The sequence below is a fragment of the Siniperca chuatsi genome, linkage group LG4 (assembly GCF_020085105.1).
Source record: "Siniperca chuatsi isolate FFG_IHB_CAS linkage group LG4, ASM2008510v1, whole genome shotgun sequence".
Lineage (NCBI taxonomy): Eukaryota > Metazoa > Chordata > Actinopteri > Centrarchiformes > Sinipercidae > Siniperca > Siniperca chuatsi.
This window is the reverse complement of record NC_058045.1, coordinates 32,960,611-32,980,425: the sequence shown is the minus strand read 5'-3', so window position 1 is coordinate 32,980,425 and position 19,815 is coordinate 32,960,611. Positions and strand designations below refer to the sequence as shown.

General features: G+C 50.5%; 2 protein-coding genes across 3 annotated transcripts in view; one reads left to right on the top strand and one right to left on the bottom strand.

Annotated features, from left to right (window-relative positions):
* Nucleotides 1–3,407: 3,407 nt before the first annotated feature.
* On the top strand, nucleotides 3,408–10,247 carry LOC122875206 (BTB/POZ domain-containing protein kctd15-like). The gene is made up of 5 exons (XM_044194092.1): nucleotides 3,408–4,160; nucleotides 6,909–7,084; nucleotides 7,420–7,564; nucleotides 8,630–8,932; nucleotides 9,700–10,247. Exons 1-5 carry the CDS (start codon nucleotides 4,134–4,136, stop codon nucleotides 9,859–9,861), a joined length of 813 nt encoding a protein of 270 aa, XP_044050027.1. The 5' UTR covers nucleotides 3,408–4,133; the 3' UTR covers nucleotides 9,862–10,247.
* Nucleotides 10,248–10,249: 2 nt separating this feature from the next.
* LOC122875202 (transcription initiation factor TFIID subunit 4-like) overlaps nucleotides 10,250–19,815 on the bottom strand; it is a 33,479-nt gene continuing 23,913 nt past the window's right edge. For both annotated transcript variants that reach the window (XM_044194077.1, XM_044194076.1), the window contains exons 13-15: nucleotides 19,725–19,781; nucleotides 16,902–17,024; nucleotides 10,250–12,711 (exon numbers count right to left, since the gene is read on the bottom strand). In XM_044194077.1, the coding sequence (XP_044050012.1) occupies nucleotides 12,550–12,711; nucleotides 16,902–17,024; nucleotides 19,725–19,781 (342 nt within the window). In that variant the 3' untranslated portion in view covers nucleotides 10,250–12,549. The remainder of the gene's footprint in view (nucleotides 12,712–16,901; nucleotides 17,025–19,724; nucleotides 19,782–19,815) is intronic.

The following is a 19,815-nucleotide window of genomic DNA, read 5'->3' as shown; positions in this document are numbered from 1 at the left end:
CACTACATCACCACAGTGTTCACTACGTCACCAGTGTTCACTACGTCACCACAGTGTTCACTACATCACCAGTGTTCACTACGTCACCACACAGTGTTCACTACGTCACCAGTGTTCACTACGTCACCACAATGTTCACTACGTCACCAGTGTTCACTACGTCACCAGTGTTCACTACGTCACCACAATGTTCACTACGTCACCAGTGTTCACTACGTCACCACAATGTTCACTACGTCACCACAATGTTCACTACGTCACCAGTGTTCACTACGTCACCAGTGTTCACTACGTCACCACACAGTGTTCACTACGTCACCAGTGTTCACTACGTCACCAGTGTTCACTACGTCACCACAATGTTCACTACGTCACCAGTGTTCACTACGTCACCAGTGTTCACTACATCACCACAATGTTCACTACATCACCACAGTGTTCACTACGTCACCAGTGTTCACTACGTCACCAGTGTTCACTACGTCACCAGTGTTCACTACATCACCACAGTGTTCACTACGTCACCAGTGTTCACTACGTCACCACACAGTGTTCACTACGTCACCACAGTGTTCACTACGTCACCACATATTGTAAATTACAGTAATTTCACTGTGAGCGGGCGCTCAGGTTGTAGCACTGAGCTGTTCTCCCGGATCTTTCTGCCATGTTTGTTTTCTGATGGCTGCCGACTCCTCCACCTTCTCTTCAGCACCATCAGCATCTTCAGAGCAGCAGCTTACGCCTGCGGCCTCAAAACGTCCAACAGGAGTCGATGTGAAGGAAACGTTCCCTCCCTCCTCACCCTCCCGTCCTCCCCCCTCACCCTCCACCCCGTCCTCCTCCCTCACCCTCCGCCCCCTCCTCCTCCCTCACCCTCCGCCCCTCCTCCCGTCCTCCTCCTCCCTCCCCCCCTCCACCCTCCGCCCCCTTCTCCGTCCTCCTCCTCCTCCCTCCCGCCCTCCTCCCTCACCCTCCGCCCCGTCCTCCTCCCTCACCCCTCCGCCCCCCGTCCTCCTCCTCACCTCCGCCCCTCCTCCCGTCCTCCTCCTCCTCACCCCTCCTCACCCTCCGCCCCCCTTCTCCCGTCCTCCTCCTCCCTCCCGTCCTCCTCCTCCTCACCCTCCCTCCTCCTCCTCCTCCCGTCCTCCCCTCTTTATCTTTACCTCCCTCTGTGCATAAATAAAAATCATAGATTACAGACGAGCTGCGAGCGCCTCGGGCGGGTTTAGCAGATATTTAAATCGTTAAATTCAGTAACACGGTTCCTCGTTCTTCATCTAATTGAAGTAACTGCAGGGTTTCTTTAATTAGGGAGACGAGACGCAGAGAGTCAAGTCATTCTGCTGGTTTGCTCAGTAAAGGAGGTGCAGCCCGGGCGGAGACTAATGAAGACGAGAGTGTGTGTTCATGTGTGTGTGTGTGTGTTGACTGGGGGCGTCCTTTAGACAAATGAAGACATGTAACGGGTTCAGTGCGTCTCTGTCACCGACCTCAATTACACACACATTAGTTTCCCGTCAGCCCCTGTTTCACTGCAGACGTCGCAGGGAAACCCCTCGTTCAGTACAGCGGGGGTCAGACTGCCACACGTGATTTTTGAGGATTTCCACTGAATTTAAGCCCCTCCTGCCGATAAAGCAGCTGTCCGAGTGTCGGCGTCCCTGAACCATCAGCCGGACGCAGTCAGAGAGCAGCTGCTGAACGTAGCGGAGCATCTAGCTGCTGAAGAGCCAGATGTTTCCCTCAGCAGCTGCTGGAGACCAAACACAGAGCTGACGGAGAGAAGACCAGGTGACCAGGTGACATCAGGTGACATCAGGTGACCAGGTGACATCAGGTGACACAGACACGCCTCCTGTTGTCAGTTATTGCAGGTTGAAGCAGAAATGCCAACAATGTGATATTTCCAGGTTCTCAGACGAGTCAAAGTCCTGCTTTTCTTCTCACGTGACAGTGAAGTGAATCTGAGCGTACCTGTGCCCCCCCCACCACACACACACACACACACACACACACACACACACACACACACACACACACACACACACACACACACACACACACACACACACACACACACACACACACACACACACACACACACACACCACACACACACACACACACACACACACACACACACACACACACACACACACACACACACACACACACACACACACACACACACACACACACACACACACACACACACACACACACACACACACACACACTCACACACACACACACACTCACACACACACACACACACACACACCCGCCTCAGACCCCACACACACACACACACACACACACACACACTCACACACACACACACACACACACACACACACCACACTCACACCACACACACACACACACACACACACACACACACACACACACACACACACACACACACACACACACACACACACACACACACACACACACACACACACACACACACACACACACACACACACACACACACACACACACACACACACACACACACACACACACACACACACACACACACACACACACACACACACACACACACACACACACACACACACACACACACACACACACACACACACACACACACACACACACACACACACACACACACACACACTCACACACACACACACACACACACACACACACACACACACACACACACACACACACACACACACACACACACACACACACACACACACACACACTCACACACACACACACACACACACACACACACACACACACACACACACACACACACACACACACACACTCACACACACACACACACACACACACACACACACACACACACACACACACACACACACACACACACACACACACACACACACACACACACACACACACACTCACACACACACACACCACACACACTCACACCACACACACACTCACACACACACTCACACACACACTCTCACACACACACACACACACACACACTCACACACACACACACACACACACACACTCTCACACACACACACCACACTCACTCACACACACTCACACACACACACCACACTCACACACACACACACCACACACACACTCTCACACTCACACACACCACACACTCTCACACACACACACACACCTTCTTCACAAAATAATCAATCAATATCAATTTGCAATATTTAAAGAATAAACTCAGTACTGCAGATTTTTAAACCACAGATTTTACAACGTGTAGAAATGATAGATGAAGAAGAGGTGAGTGGTCCGGGTCCGGGTCCGGTCCGGGTCCGGCTGAGCCTCCTTGACCTTCTGACCTCCGAGGCTCAACACAAGCAGCCTCCGCTCTTTGATGAAATCAGCTGAAAGTCGATTAATCGCGTTATAATCGGGACGTGGTGAGCGCGGGACCGTGACAGCGCGCGGCCACACGGACGCGTCGCGTCCCGGAGCGGCTCCGCGTAAAGTCGCGCGCACCGGAGCACAAAATGGCTCCTGACGGCGCCACAGACGAACGCAGCAACACCGCGCGGCACGTCGGCCTCTTCCGGATCTCTGGAGCGGCGGCGGCGCGGACTCGCTTCGGATTCAGCCGAGGCACGAGGGCCACGGAGCGGATCTGTGCGCGCAGCTCCCCCGGCGCGCAGCTCCATCTACCGGCGCGCAGTAATTGAAATGGCGCAGTTGTCCGCGGGCTGTTGGGGGGCACGATGCGTGGCAAGAGACGTCATTTGGCTGCAGAGCCGGAGGGGGGGTCGATGCTGCTAAAACGTCTGAGTGCCGGGGAGGACGGCGCGGGTGCGCACGCGGCTCACATGTTTGATGGAGATGACATGCTTCTGATAAATCCTCCCGCATCCGGCAGAAACGAGTCGGGGCGACAGAAGAGAACAAACCCGCGTGACTGTAGCCTAATCCTGGCCCCTGGGGGTCTGAAGGGCCCCGGGCAGGACTTCTCTTTCAGCCCTCCTCTTTATTCTTTCGGCGGAGACACACACACACACACACACACTCACACCGGAGCAGCGAGGCAGACGGACGAGGACGTGAAGTGAAGACCAACCGGAATCCTCACATTTCAAACCCCGGGACGGAGCAGCCAGACGCCGGTCTCCATGTCTTCTGTGTCGGTGTCCTCTCAGGTAAGAACCCGCTGCCTTCAGCCGAAACTCAAGTTCGGCTTCACGAGAGACGCAAGTTTTCAAGTTTACGACGTAAAACCCCGAAATTCCGATTACATTGTTCGGGGTTTCGTCCCGATACGCGCCGATACCAGACTCCATTTAAAATGCGACAGTTTAAAGTATTCGCGGATATCAGTACACACACATATGAACGATACAGCAACGCGTTATATAATCTGTAACGGGGGGACACGTTGTTAAATTCGGCATACATCACGTGTTCCGTATTTCAACAAAACCTGAACTTTTCCTGCCATCTTTCACCATCAAAGACGCCGAGTGGGCGGCAGAGATCCGCGTGACTCTGTGGTAAAAGTAAAGACGATCGAAACTAAGTTTCAGTTCATGGACGATTCATATCCCGGATTTACCAAAAGGCCGTACACTATGGAGAAAAGCTGTAAATCAGGGTCAGGCGACACTCCGTCTGCCTATTAGCAAGGCCGCATTAAATGTTCAGAGTTTTTAATGGAGTCTGGTTTGTGGCGTTGTTCCCACACGAGCGAGAACGGCGCATATCGGGACCAGGTTTCTCCACAAACACCGAACAGCTTAACGTGCGGACCAGCTACGATTTCAGACACATCCGGTGAGAAAAAGCACGAAAATTAAAATCTGCAAGCCGCCGTCATGAAGTGTGTTCACGTGACTGAGAGGTCCGGGTCTGGTGAAATCTGGGATTCTCCGGAATTAACGGACTTTCATCATGAGAGAAGTGACTGAGCTCAGTCTGTGTTAGTCTGCCATTTAAACACCTGTCAGTCAAACGTGTCTGTTTTGATTCTTCACGTGTGTTTAAAGGCAGCTGATCACAAACTCACCTGTGTGGTTCTAACATGTGACTGTGTGCGGGGGGGTTCAGGCCGCGGGGCAGAGCCACTGAGGCTGCAGCCGCCTCCTGTTCACCTTTCATGCTTCAAAGCTCTTCTTTACAATCCAGAGACTTTCTGTGAGGGGGGAGGAGGGGGGGTCAATTAATCCAGCAGCCCCCCAGGTCTTCACCATCCTCTGTTTCATCAGTGTGGCTGCTGGCCCCCCCCCCAGCCCCCGCAGCTCCATGAATATTACATCCATGAAGTCTGTTTGTAACCCGACGCAGAGCTGACTTCACGGACTCTTCAGATCCTTCGCAGTGTGAAAACCAGCGAAACCTCTGCCGGGTCTGCTGGGACCCCTGTGGAAACAGGCCCAAGCTCAGCAGGCGCCTTCGCACAGGTGAGGAGGCGAGAGGGGCGTCTTCCCCGGCTGCCAGAGGCGGGCTTCGCCTCTCTGCTGCCTCTCCGGAGCCGGACCAGAACCGTGCCCAGTAGCGTCGTCACCGGTGAAGGCTGGAGCTTGCTCTTCCTGCGGCGTGTGAGACGGGTGAAGGTCCGGGGGGCCAGAGAAGGTGGAGAACCAGCGCCCTGCAGTGAGGGCCCGCCGGGGGGCAAAGGTACCAGTTGAGGTCCAGGATAGGATGAGGTCCGCTGGGGACCAGGAGAGAGAACCCAGCCTGCTGATTGCCAGACTCTGGCTGCAGCCGCTCCGCATGTTGAGGGCCGCTCACTGCGGTGGAAGTGTCTGACCTCGTTACAGGAGCTCTGCCCCCCAAAGCCAACTGCTAATGGGCTAACAGGGGGCGCTGCCCCCCCTCAGGAGCACGCTAAGTGACCCAAATCAAACACACCCACCACGCTGGGGTGCATACTGGGTCTGGCTAACATGCTAAATGCTAACATGCTCGTGGTGGATCCTCCAGCTGGGACTTCTGCGTTCCTGAGCAGACTGGTTACAGCGGGACAGCATCATCATCATCATCATCATCATCCTCATACAGCCTAACGCAGTAACTTTTACTTTCTACTTTTATCTCATTTTACTTTTAGCAAATGTCTTTGAAGTAACAGCACTTTCACTCTCGAACTCTTCCTTCGCTGGAATTAAAGCGAGTTGGGAGCAAAATTCAAGTTGTTGAATAAAACGGTCGACGTGTTTCCAGCGGTAACGCTCCTCTGCTGCTTCGGACTCCAGAGCAGCAGGGGCTGCTGGGATCCCGAGTTAAAAAAGAAACCAGCGGCGCTCAGAGGGGCGAAGCTGCTGCGACTCAGCCCTCGCTTCAGTCCGGCTCTTTAGTTCAGGTTCGACACAGGAGACGTTCATCGGCTGATAAACCTGTGACCGGACCGGAGATCCCGTCGGCCCCCTTTAGCTTCTCTAAATACACGACATCAGAACACTGTCGCGTTTGGAAATGGGTTTCTAGATGAAACCTTCTGGCACCGGGAAAGCGGAGATGTTGCTGTCCAGTACTTTGTTTTCCCAGAATGCACTACAGCAACCGAAACGCTTGCTACACATCTGAGGATCAGCTGTGGGTCGCTGCCGTCTTATTATTGCTCTTTATGCAGAACAAGGTCTGTGATGTGAGCGGTGATTATTATTGATGCAGGACACTGACAGACACGTAGACAGCAGAACTATCGGCGGCCCGTTAGCGGTTTCTGTGTCTTAGCGTGTGCGTGTGGAGTCTGCTTGTGTGTAGAAAGCGGCGTAAACACACAGAGGTTTGGTGCTGGCTGAGCTTCAGACTGAACTTTGACCTCAGAGCAGCGAGGTGACACGGGAAAGAAGAACCACCTGATTGGTGCTTTGCAGGGAGAACCTCATAGAAGCTTTAATGATCCAACAGTTCAGCTCAGGTGTGTTCTGTGTTGTTACCTGTCACAGGAGGGGCGGAGCATGTCCAGGATGTCTCTGAGCCGCTCACCTGTGTCCCCCATGACCGCCCAGGGCATCCCCTCACCCGCCCAGCTCACCAAGGCCAACGCCCCCGTCCACATCGACGTGGGGGGGCACATGTACACCAGCAGCCTGGCAACGCTCACCAAATACCCCGAATCCAGGTAAGACCACCGGGACGACACTTAACATGATGAATACAGTTTCCTGTTTAAAAAGGCTCAGTAGTTTTGTAGTTTTTATCAGACCAACAGGAGGAAACAGAGCATCTGTCGGGGACTATTTCCAGCGGCGGATGAATCCACATGTGGTGCTGTAGTGAGTGTTTGGGGCAGCAGGACGGTGTGTGTGTGTGTGTGTGTGAGTCAGAATAAACTACAGTGTGTGTGTTCATGGTGATGAAGGTGCAACAGCAGTGGAGCTCAGAGGAGGAAGACTCATATTATAATAACATATTATATATTATTTCAGCGTCCTTCACTCTTTGGTCTCTCTGCAGGATCAGCCGTCTGTTTAACGGCACCGAGCCCATCGTGCTGGACAGTCTGAAGCAGCACTACTTCATCGACAGAGACGGAGATATCTTCCGCTACGTGCTCAGCTTCCTGCGGACCTGCAGACTGCTTCTGCCTGAAGACTTCAAGGTAACGTCGCTGGAAAAAAACATGAACGTGACTAATAACCCGCAGCTTTTTCAACTTAATGTGTCGCAGATCTGCTTCTGTACCGAACCCACAGATTAAACTGACGCTGACTCTACCGAGCAGTGCTAAAATGCTAATGCTAAAATTATTAGCATCTAAATCGTGACTCCCGTCGCCACTGCAGTCTTTGGAGTGTTCTGTCGTAGAAAAGGTTTCAGTCGTAGTCGTCTGGACGCTGTTTTCAGAATCAAGACGTCAAGAGTCATTCTCAATTGTGGAAATGGTCTGGGAACTCAGAAATTTGGATTCGGAAACGTCTTGATTCTGAAAACAGTGTCCAGAAACCTTTTCTGTTTATAATAATATTACAGACGGAGGTGAGTCCGCTGCGTCTGTAACGATGAGCTCGACCTTCAGCTCCAGCAAACAGCAGCGAGTCTGAACTCTGCAGATTCTGACACTTTAATCAGCGCCGGCGGCGTCAGAGTCGCTTACAGCAGGCGAGTGTGTGTTTTACTAAATTAATGTATGAGGGTGTGTGTGTGTGTGTGTGTGTGTGTGTGTGTGTTGCATCTCTCTCATCTCCTTCCCTGTAGTTAGCGAGCGCTGCCTGTTATTCTGCTCAGGATGACTAAAACGCCCCGCAGACACAACCCCTCTTTATAAAACACATCTATCCCTCGCTTCCAGCCTGAGATGGGGGGGGGGGGAGGAGGAGGAGGGGGGAGGAGAGGGGGGAGGCTTTGATACAGCGTGAAGCCTCGGGCCAACAGCAGCTCTCTGTCAGGAGCAGTGTGGAGTAAAAAAAACACAAGCCTCCTCCTCTTTCTGAGTTTCACCGGCGGAGGAAGAAGCACTCAGATCAGTGAAAGTAGCGCTAACACAAAGGCAGGCGGCCTCGCGTGGCGAGCTGTCGGCAGGAGAGACGACGCGTTTCTCCCGCTCTCCTTCCCTTCTGCACCAGAAGAACATGTCGTGTTCGCCGCTGCGTAGCTGCTGTCGTCTTGGTTACAGTGAATGAATGTAAGTCAATGTGACCCCCCCTCCGTGTCTCCTCTCCGCCAGGACCTCCCCCAGCTGTATGAGGAGGCTCGCTACTACCAGCTGACTCCGATGGTGCGGGAGCTGGAGCGCTGGCAGGCGGAGCGGGAGGCCCAGCGGGCGTCGCCCTGCGAGTGTCTGGTGGTCCGCGTCACGCCCGATCTGGGCGAGAGGATCGCGCTGAGCGGAGAGAAGGTTCTGATCGAGGAGATCTTCCCCGAGACCGGAGACGTCATGTGCAACTCTGTCAACGCCGGCTGGAACCAGGACCCCACCCACGTCATCCGCTTCCCCCTCAACGGGTACTGCAGACTCAACTCTGTACAGGTACGTTCACCTGTGGGCTGCGTACGCTGAACACGTCCTCCCACTGGTTACTAGGCAGATTTGGTTTTTCTGTTATTACTATTTGAAACAATCTCACCACAAAGTCCATCAGTAGCTGTTCTGGAGCTTTCGATCGTATCTCATGATCTTCCTCAGCTGCTCTCTGTCTTAAAAGCTGAAGCTGAGTTTGAGCCGTGAGAGCAGACAGACAGGATTTATGGATAAGATCGTCCAGTCTGACTGGTTATCCTTATTCACAACAGGTGGCCGATTTATTAATATTAACAATAGTGATAATAATTAATAATTTAATAATAATAATAATGATAAGCAGTTATTTCTCTGTGACTCCAGAGCTCAGTAGTAAACTCAGTAGAAACATTAAAGTTCAGACCGGCTGTCAGTCTCCATCTGAGGCTCCTCTGTTGGTCCTGATGATGCAGGATGACGTCACCAAAACTGTCCAATCAGTGAGTGAGCTGTCAGTCCATGTGATGTGTTGGTTTGTTTGTGAACAAGAACCGAACCAGAACTAAAAGACAACAGTGGATTTGCTGGTTTTTTGAACTAAACTGCAGGTGTGAAAGAAACAAACGGTCCTGAATATCAGGAAGTACATCAGAGGCAGCCGGACTGCTTCAGACCTGAGTCCAGCTGCCTTTGACTTGTAGATTTACCAGGACCTGATGGCCGAGAGTCACACCTGCGTCGTACTGCAGGTCACCTGAAACACTCAAACAGCTGTCTGCCTGTCTGTCTGTCTGCAGGTCCTGGAGCGTCTGTTTCAGAAGGGCTTCAGCATCAAGGCGTCCTGCGGCGGGGGGGTCGACTCGTCCCAGTTCAGCGAGTACGTCCTGTGTCGCGACCTGCGGCACAGCCAGTCCATCACGAGCACCCCCATCCGGATCAAACAGGAACCTCTGGACTAACGGGCCGGTTCCTCACGGCGTCTCCGGGTCCCGCTGAGACCCGAAGACCGGAACGCTTCGCAGGAAACATCAGGACCTCTAAAGGCGCTTTCAGAGCTTCAGTCTGGATCCAACCCGATAACTGACATTAATCACATGTAAATAATATTTGTAATAAGAATCTCTGCTGTCTGGCAGGAGCCGCCTGCTGGGTGAATCTTGTCCTCTGTGTAAACAAATGAATGGAAAGGTAATTTTTATAAGTGTGTAAGGACGCTTAATTTAATTCTTTTTATAAAACTGCCATTTTGAAAACGTATATTTAACGTATTTGTTAGCTTACTTTGTGTCACTATTTTTCATTTGTACAGATGCATTGATAAAAAGATAAAAGGTCTCTCAAAGCCGCTTCTTTATCATTTTCTTTATTTCATTTTTTTTGCAAAGGTACAAACAACTGTAAAATTGCATTGCCTGAAATGCGTCAGGATTGAATACAGAATGTAGGAAATATAAATAATCGCAAAAATTGTGTCCTTCCAACAGATGATACTTTATCTGGGCTCTGCAGAGCCAGACTGACTGAATATACAGTACATACACCACAGCTTCAGTTAGCAGTTAGAGCTATATACTATACAAACCAAATGCCCGATATGAGGGGAAAAAGACATTTAAAGCGTTAAAAACCTTCAATGTACACACCCTTTCCAAAAAAGTCATCTTAAAAACTTTCAACAGCAAACCGTGAAGCGAAACTGCATATTCAACTACTCTGACAAATTAATATGTTCAACAGTACAAGGTCAACGTTTTCAGACTGTGATTTGAATTCTAATGTTTCATAGTCGCACGTTGAGCTAAAAGTTAAATCACACGTCAGGCGGGATGAAGAGGAGGAGGAGGAGGAGGGGAAACTGCAGGAATGTTGTTTGATCTGAAGCTTTATGTTTGTTAGCCTTCATGAACGTAGCCTGAGTGAGTTTCACTGTCTGTAGGAGAGCCAGCTCCCTGCGATGATTAACTGAAACTAAAACTGTAAATCCTTTGTCTTAAAGCAACAGGGCAACATTTAGTGAAATCCTCTTCTTCCTCTCTGAGGGTCAGAAGTTCAGCTCGACTCCACGCTCGTGTCTGTACGCTAAATATGAAGCTACAGCTGGTTAGCTTAGCATAAAGACCGGAAACAGGGGGAACAGCTAGCCTGGCTCTGTCCAGCTAAGCTAACAAGCTGCTTCATATTTACAGACATGAGAGAGGCATCGATCTGACCTCAGAGAGCTATCAGCATCATTATCCCACACACACACACACACACACACACTAAAATGATCGACCCACTGTTTCGCCCCCGCTCATACGACCATCGAAGCTTCACAGTTCTCGCGGTGCACATTCCTCTGACGACAACGATCGACATGATGCTCCATAAAACGTCCACGAAACTCACGATTCTCATGATTCTCTGCCACCCTGCAGCGGCGGACGACTTCAAATGCAAACGTGACGGTTGAATGTGTGACCGTGCCAACCTCGCAGATCTGAGCGTGCTCAGAAAACTTTAAAAAACAAACGTAAGAGCCCGTGAGCCCGGCGTCCTGAGTGGGGGCTACGGAGAGCGTGGAGGAGCCGTGGAGAGGCTCGGGACGACGAGACTCGGAAGGCACCTCTTCAGGTACAGCGCTGGAGTCGAAACGATGCGAATGATCCCGTCGGCATCGGGGTCAACTCATCTCGCTGTCTGGAAAACTGACTTCTCAGAAAGACCTGCAACGTGTTTCATATCAAAAGCTGTCGTTATTAAAGGTGAACTCCACTGACTTTCCAGGTGTTTCCAGGCCGGCGGACAAGGAGGACTGAGTATTCACAAAGATACTAGAAGGAATAGCCGGGGGGGGGGCATTGCCAACGCTTCAACTTTGGTGAATTAGCTGCGTTGACCAATGACAAGCCGTCCTGGCAGAGCTGAGCTCCGAGTGGACGGAGAGCCGCAGAGTCCAAAATGGAGGAAGCTATCGTAGCTCATTTGTGTGTCACCGTCCAGTTCAGAGTGGAACCTGCTCCAGCACAGAGACCTGGTTCTCACACGGTCAGCAGACAGGAGGACGTCCTGCTACCGGCCGAGCTAAGCTAACGAGCTCGTTAGTTCTGAGAGCTTTACTTTCCCTCCCCAGTAACGTTCAGTGGTGAACAAGATGTCCGTAAACAAAACAGGAGAGAGGAAATAGTGAAAAGCTCAGAGAGCTATTGCGCTAGCCCGGCCAGCTAGCAAGTTAGCGGTTAGCTCACCAGCCACAGTAGCTCACCAACTAGCCCTGCGAGTCGTCACTACATCACAGAGACTCCTGAACCAGAAGCTTCGCAGAGACACGGATTCGTTTCACCGTTCCACGGTCTGTGACGTTACATCGGCGGAGTTCTCTTTTAACAAACGTGGAGCTGAAAAGTAACGCGCAGTCCGAAACTAGGCACCTGAATGAGCTAAAAATGAGACATCCTTTTCAAAAAACACGGAGAGAAGCTGTAAAACTAGAAGTGAGGGTTCAGGTGAGACCAGAGGACAAACTGAAGGTTAAAAGATGCTGCAGGGACTGAAGACGACTCAGGACTATGAAACACCGTTGAGGATGCGAGGACCGGAGGAGCAGGTGGAAGTGTAATCCAGTTTGTGATCTGCAGTGGGCCGAGCGCTCCCGCTGGAGGGACTCCTCATTTCAGCAGCGCCTTGTAGAGCATTAGAGAGCGAGCTGTGGAGCGGTCCTGCTCCAGACAGAAGATGAAGTCCCTGAGGTTAACTCGCGTGATCCGCTGACGGAGCTGCTGGCGGGAGGAGGCGGCCGTGGAGGAGCCTGCGCCCGAGCCGGAGGCCACCTGAGGGGAGAGACAGAGGAGCGTTAGACCGAGTCTGGGTGGCAGGGTCAGCCTCCCGGGACTGAAGGGTGAGGATCACGTTTACCCCAAAATACTAAACCAGACCAAGAAGCACGTGAACGCCACAGCTACTGACGTTCTGTCCACTTCCTGAGAATCTCAAACTCTATCGCGCTTTGTTTCCGCAGCAGATTAAACGATTAGTGCAGCTCTTAAGCTAACTGCCTCCTGACTCCGGATTAAATGCACAGACCTGAAGCTGATACTGTATGGATCTACAAGCATCTGGAAATGTACAGCTGATCCGTGTCACGGACCCAGAACTGTGGACCATTAACTGAAATATAAGAACAGAAGACAAGTTTAAACTGAAACCCATCAAGGCCTGGACTTTAGGTGATGACTGAGCCCGTATTTGTAAAGAATATAAATTAATATTTGAAGCTGTGATCAGCGGTGCTTTTGTATTTCCTTTCACTGTGAGGCGTTTCTGTTATTTTGTCCGTCCCTCGTACGTGTTGAGACTCTCTCAGGACTTCCTGTTTCACCTCGGCCGTGTTTGGCTCCTGAATCATCAATAATAATAATAATAGCGTTAAGCGAGATCTCCCACACTAGTTTAATCACTCATTCAGCCCAGACCTGCAGGAGAATCACCACACCTTCCCGTCTCAGGTGTGTCTGCAGCCCGAGGCCAGGTAACACCCGGCCCCTGCAGCTACTACTCACACACAATGCTGTCTCAGAGATGTTGCTCCAACAAGCCCTCTTTCCCAACACTGTGCATCATACAAACAGTAAATCAGTTCCCAGCAGCGGCGGCGGCTCGGAGCGGCTCTTCCCAGGCTGCCGAAGCGTCCCGAGGCGGGCTCAACGGGCCAAAGCCTCTGAGACGAGCTGCAGTTTGAAGACGAACTGTGTGAACGAGCAGTTTCCTGAACGCACCCTGAGGTCAGGACCAGGCCTCTGGCTGAGGGCGGTGTCTCCGATCAAAACCAGTTTACCTGATGCTGAATAAAAAGAATAAAGTTCGTAGCTGAAAATGTGAAATAAACCGCTTTCCGCTCGAGAGCCAGAAGAGACGACGCCACGCAGGACCGTCCGAACCAAAGCCACGACTACTTTCACATTTTTATTATTTCAGGCATCGAGCGTCGTTCACTTCCTTCTGTCAACGTTTGAGTTTGAAGGCACCTGGGATATTTCGGTGTGTGGATGCCCTGTTAGAGTTAAGTAAGAAAATCTATCTTTTTCTTTCAGTATTTCAGCCCTTTAACCCGGTGACCCCGGAGAGACGATGTCAAACACACTAACACTGCGTTTTATGAAAAGAAATACAAAGAACCACGAATGCAGCTGAGAAGAAGAAGAAGTGCCGACGGACAGCTGAGCAACAATCAGTCGATTCATCCACTGAAACTTCCTCTGCTTTGATTAATCGTTCGTTAATATCCTCCAACGTGAATATCTTCTGTTTTCTAGACTAAATGATTAATCCAGACACTAACTGGCTGATGAACTGATAGTAAACGGTCGTTAGCTGCAGCTGTACCTGATGGAGGGGACTAAACCTGACCCGGTCACCGAGGCCTGATGTTTAAGCCGGTTTCTGGGGTTAATCTGCGTCATTTAAACAGCTCAGCTCTTCCTCCCGTCGTGTAGATGAGTGGGCTGCTGCTGTGTGCAGGAGCAGAGCCTGCAGGCAGGGCTGACAGCACAGGATAGGAATGAAGCTCCAGGTCCATACAGGAACACAATCAGAGCATAATGAAGCCCCACGGCCCGCAGGCGCGCACACACACACACACACACACACACACACACACACACACACACAGGCCTGGCCTCCACACTGACACACACTGTGTCAATGTATACTGGTTAGTTCACTGACTTAAATAGCACTAGATATGTAAAATGACTTGATCAAATGAAATCATTAGGTCCATTTAATATTCCTGCACAAAAATCACTTCTCTGCCAACGTTTTACAAATATAAAACCTTCGTGGATTAAAATGCACAACACCCAGCGTAGTGACGGAACAGTCGGAGGCGTCCGGTCAGCGGGTCGACAGGCGTCTGAATCGACCGAAGATCCTCTGCGAGGGAAGACGCTCCACTCTGCAACACCGTGTTTCTGTAGCTCCAGCAGAGTGAGACGTCTCCTCTCTCTAGAGGATCCCACGTCACTTTCAGGAGTCACGTTCATTCATATCCGATCAATAATTAAAGACGATCAATGTAATAGTCGGCCAGACTCGGATCGGAGAGGATTAGGGCCAAAGATCCTCCCTCCATCAGGAGGCACCACTCCGTCTCTGCTCTGTCGCAGACGTCCACCTCCAAACCGACACTGGGGCTGTTCAAGTTCAGGACAAAGGGAAGCGACTCAGCTCATTTAATTAACGTTCAGATTCTTTCATTTCTATTAAAAGGGTTTACAATTATGTCTGCTTATGATACGGTGAATACAACCTCCACTTTATCCCCGTTATTATCCCCGTTATTTCCCTTTAATTCCCCTTAATTCCCATGGAAAGTTTCCACCTTGAATATTTTGCGACCCCGGTCACTACAGCAGATTTATCGTCATATTCTGCTGCGAAGAACTGAAAAATAACTCTGGTCCATGTCGTCCCCACCGGTCCTCCAGCAGACCACGAAACCGGTATTAAATGTCATTCTCTGCCAAAAAGGTCTCCAAAAGTCCCACAGCTACCTCACAGGAAACGGCCTCAGGAGGGAAAAAGGTGAAGCAGGTTATTTGTTGTTTTTTCAGTGGGAATAACAAAGTTCCTGCGTTGCTGGTGTGTATTCATAACAGGCTGAAGCCCCGGGGCGCTGGAGCAGGGTGGGGGAGGACGGGACTATCTGAAGCCTGATCAGGCCTGCAGTCGGGAGCTACAGGGCGCTCTGCAGCAGCCGCGGGGCGGATTAGATGGAAAGGGCTGCCAGGGAGGATCAGGGAACACAAACTCATCTGTGCTGGAAGAAAAAGCTGTTTGTGGCTGAAACAGGAAGCAGACTGAGTGAATAACTGCTGACGTCACGAAGCCTGAAGAGCTGAGAGCATCAGCTGTGTGGAGCGATGAGGAGGCTGGAGCCTTCCTCACACGAACACATGAAGCCGACAGAAGCGTCATGTTTCCATCACGTTTCCACCGTCTGAGCTTTTAATGACGTCGTCTCGCTGCGTCCTCTTCTTCTGCGACGCTTTAACGGCAGCGGCTGGAGGATCAGCTCCACCAGCTGTTCACCTCCATCAGCCAATGAGCAGCAGCGGGCGGAGACGAGCAGCAGCGGGCGGAGACGAGCAGCGCGTCGAGTTTCCTTTGGACCGTTTTCTTAAAATTTGCACTAAATTTGGATGAAACTTGACTTGTTTCTCTTTAATACCTTCTAAGAAAGTGAGTTTGGTGCTTTGTAGGACCTGTCAGACCTGCAGACGGCTCTGCAGACGCCTCTGCAGACGGCTCTGCAGACGGCTCTGCAGACGGCTCTGCAGACGGCTCTGCAGACGCCTCTGCAGACGGCGCTCCGCCTGTTTCCACACGCAGACACTGAAACAGCTGCATTACTAACTACAGGCCAGCACATCGCTCACATTTCCCAGAGTTCATTGGGCCCCCCCCCCCGTCAGAGGCTTAACCGACCCCCCGAAATGTTGGATTTCTCTGCACCCCCCCCCCATCACTCTGCTGCCTTTGTCTGGGCCCGCTGGGGGGCGAGCCTCAGGCGGGATGTGTGTGTGTGTGTGTGTGTGTGTGGGGAGCATGTGGGTGAGGCGAGCACGAGGCAGGCACCCCCAGGCCATGAGCCCCCAACACCCAGCCCCGAGCTCATTTCTGCAGAGCTGAAATCTATGGCTGCCCTCGGGGGAGGGAGGGGGGGCACAGAGGGGGGGGAGTCACAACCACAACAAACCTCCAGGCCGACACTGACCCCCTTCACTCAACTCTGGTCACACTCACTGCCTGGATTAGAGAGAGTGTGTGTGTGTGTGTGTGTGTGTGTGTGTGTGTGTGTGAGTCTGCTGCATGATGACTGCAGAGAAACACACACACACACTGATCCAGGACCTGCACAGTTACAGTCTCTGGTTCTGTTAGTGTTTGTGCGTCGGAGCGGCGCTCACGTTAATCCGACACCAACGCTTCCTTACACTACACCGTTCTTGTGATCCGTTACCTCTGTGCCGGCCGCGGCGCCTCCCGGCGAGTCGAGCTTGCGTTTCTTGCGTGGGCCGATGGCGGCGAGGGCCGTGAGGTTGGCGTCCCGCTGTCGCATCTGAGCCAACTCCTGCTGCTGCATCTGTGGAAGAGGACAAAGCAGAAAGACGTCACGTGCCGTAAACACGTACAGCTGAATCGACAGGAGAGACCGTCACAGTGTTTTAATGTAACGCCCGTGTGGCGCCATGTTGAGAACCATCCAGAATCAACCATGTTGATGAGACATTCGGAGTCTCAGTTATGTCAGAAAATATTGATTGTGCCTCAAGTTCATATTAATGGATTTTGTGAGTCCTGTCTGCAGTGGGCGTCCACGCGGCTGTCACTGGGTTGCAGGAAGGAGGATCGCAGGTGTGCGGGCCGAACAGGTGAAGACGGATTCTGGCAGCGGCCACGTTTCCTGCTGATCAGGTAAACGTTCGTTACGTCACCACGGATTCGGAAAAGGCGTTTGTCTCCCGTTAACTCTTTTTTTGAAAAAGGCCGAAAGCACCTCAAACGTTTCCCATCAGCCTTTTCTAACGCGATCAGCAGGAAACACGGCCGCTCGTCTTCATCACTGATGTTTGAATTAAAGCCTTCAGACCAGCTTACAGAAACACACACACACACACACACACACACACACACACACAGTTTGTGCTCTGTGTGTGTGTGTGTGTGTGTGTGTTTTAGTGTGTGTGTGTGTGTGCGTGCAGCTGAAGAAGAGCAGAACGGACAGAAGACGGCTCGTCTTCACTCATTAACACCGTGATGTTAACCGGACGGGAAGGACGGCACATGGTGCGCACACACACACACACGTTTGTTTCTGTACTTGCGAGGACCCTCAGGCATTCCCTAACCATCACAACTAAATCCCTCACCAAGACCCAGACCCTGACCTGACCCTAAACCAGACCCTGACCCTGAGTATTTTTCTGTTTCACAGAGGGAAGGCTTCAGTGATGAAGACGAACTAACTCACTAGTAGCCACACCTGCTGTGATACACTGCATCGGACAACTGTTATGCTATTCTCTGTGTATATTGTATCTGTCAATCAAATAAACATTAATAATACAAATATTTAAATATGATGCATTGTACATTTCAAGCATCAGCGTTTCCTGCAAAATATTTCATCTTAAACTGCAGTAAACTGAATCGTGTTGGGCGCTGGACAAAACTGGAGCTCGGTAAAAAAACAGCAGTTTAATATAATAATGACAATAATCATTCGGTGCAGCGCCATAATATTTATGAACTGAGCTACAGTAAATGCTGCTTACACACTAATGCAGGAGTGACTGTTACTGTATTATCATCATCGACCGGGAAACCCACCTGGAACTTCATTTACTTTCTGACCTGTTTTACAGTGTTTATATTATATATTTTGCTAGTTCTTCCTCCTGTGTGCACTGACTGACAGCGAGCTGCTGTAACAAAGAGTTTCCCTTCAGGGAGCAATAAAGGATTTCTGATTCTGTAATAATGATGATATATATATATCTATATATATATCTATATCTATATCTATATATATATATATATAGATATATATATCTATATCTATATCTATATATATATATATATAGATATATATAGATATATATATAGATATATATATATATAGATATATATATATATATATATATATATATATATATATATATATATATATATATATATATATATATATATATATATATATATATATATATATAGATATATATATATATATATATATATATCTATATATATATATATATATATCTATATCTATATCTATATATATATATATATATATATATATATATATATATATATATATATATATATATATATATATATATATAAATATGAAATGGCTCTGAACACAACCACACGGCGACCTGCAGACCCGTCAGTCCGAGCGTCTGTTGAATCCGATCACAGTGGACTCAGACTCGTACGTCGCACCGCGACACAGAGGGACGCTGCTAAACGGCCTGCTGCCGTGTTTCTCTCCTACAAACCCGTGAAAGAAGTCTTGTATGTGGAAATGAGACTGAAGCTTCTCCCGGCGTCGCAGGTGAGGCGGCACTCTGTGTCCTCAGACTGCTAACAGGTGTCTCTTTGTTAGCTTTTAATTACCGCTGGCTCAGAGGGATTTACTGGTGTGTGACTGTATCACAGTTATATAACGCTGAATTATCACCAGGCCTAAACCGAGCATCCCCACTGACACCTCTTCAGGCCAGTTCTGCCTCGCGCTCCTCCTCGCCTCAGGCCCCAGCAGAGAGACTTGTGGGTAATGACCCCTGACCTCTGCTGGCCTCGGGGTCTGCCTGAGGTCTCCGCAGTGACTCCACCCCCTCCGGGCGACGCTGCAGGAGGGCAAAGCCCCCACACGGGGTGGATGCTTCTGAGTTTGCGTGTGTGTGGACAGTGAATGAATATGAAGTGGTTGGAGGGACGGGTGTAGCTGCAGACTGAATAACAGATTGAAACGCTAACACGCTGATGTTTAATGTTGAGCAAAGCCCATCAGTATCAGCCGTGATAATGCTATAACGACGTCTGGACGCAGACAGTCTGTCTTCAAGATCTGATTTGAGATCTGAAACCTGATTTGCCTGCAGGCTGAACAAAGCCTAGAGGCCCCGCCCTGCCCCCTAACCTGAACCTGACTCTACCCTCGCCCTTCAAACCAAGTCTGAACCTTCAAACAGCCTTTGAAGTGGCGAGGACCGGCCAACACGTCCTCACTCTGACGGTTAAACACTCGTTCCGGTCACACACACAGAAAACGTACCTCTTTAGCCTTCTGCTTCAGGCGAGCCTGTTCAGGATCTTCTTGTCTGGCGCGACTCTGGAAGTAAAACACAGACAGGCGTCAGGCGTGA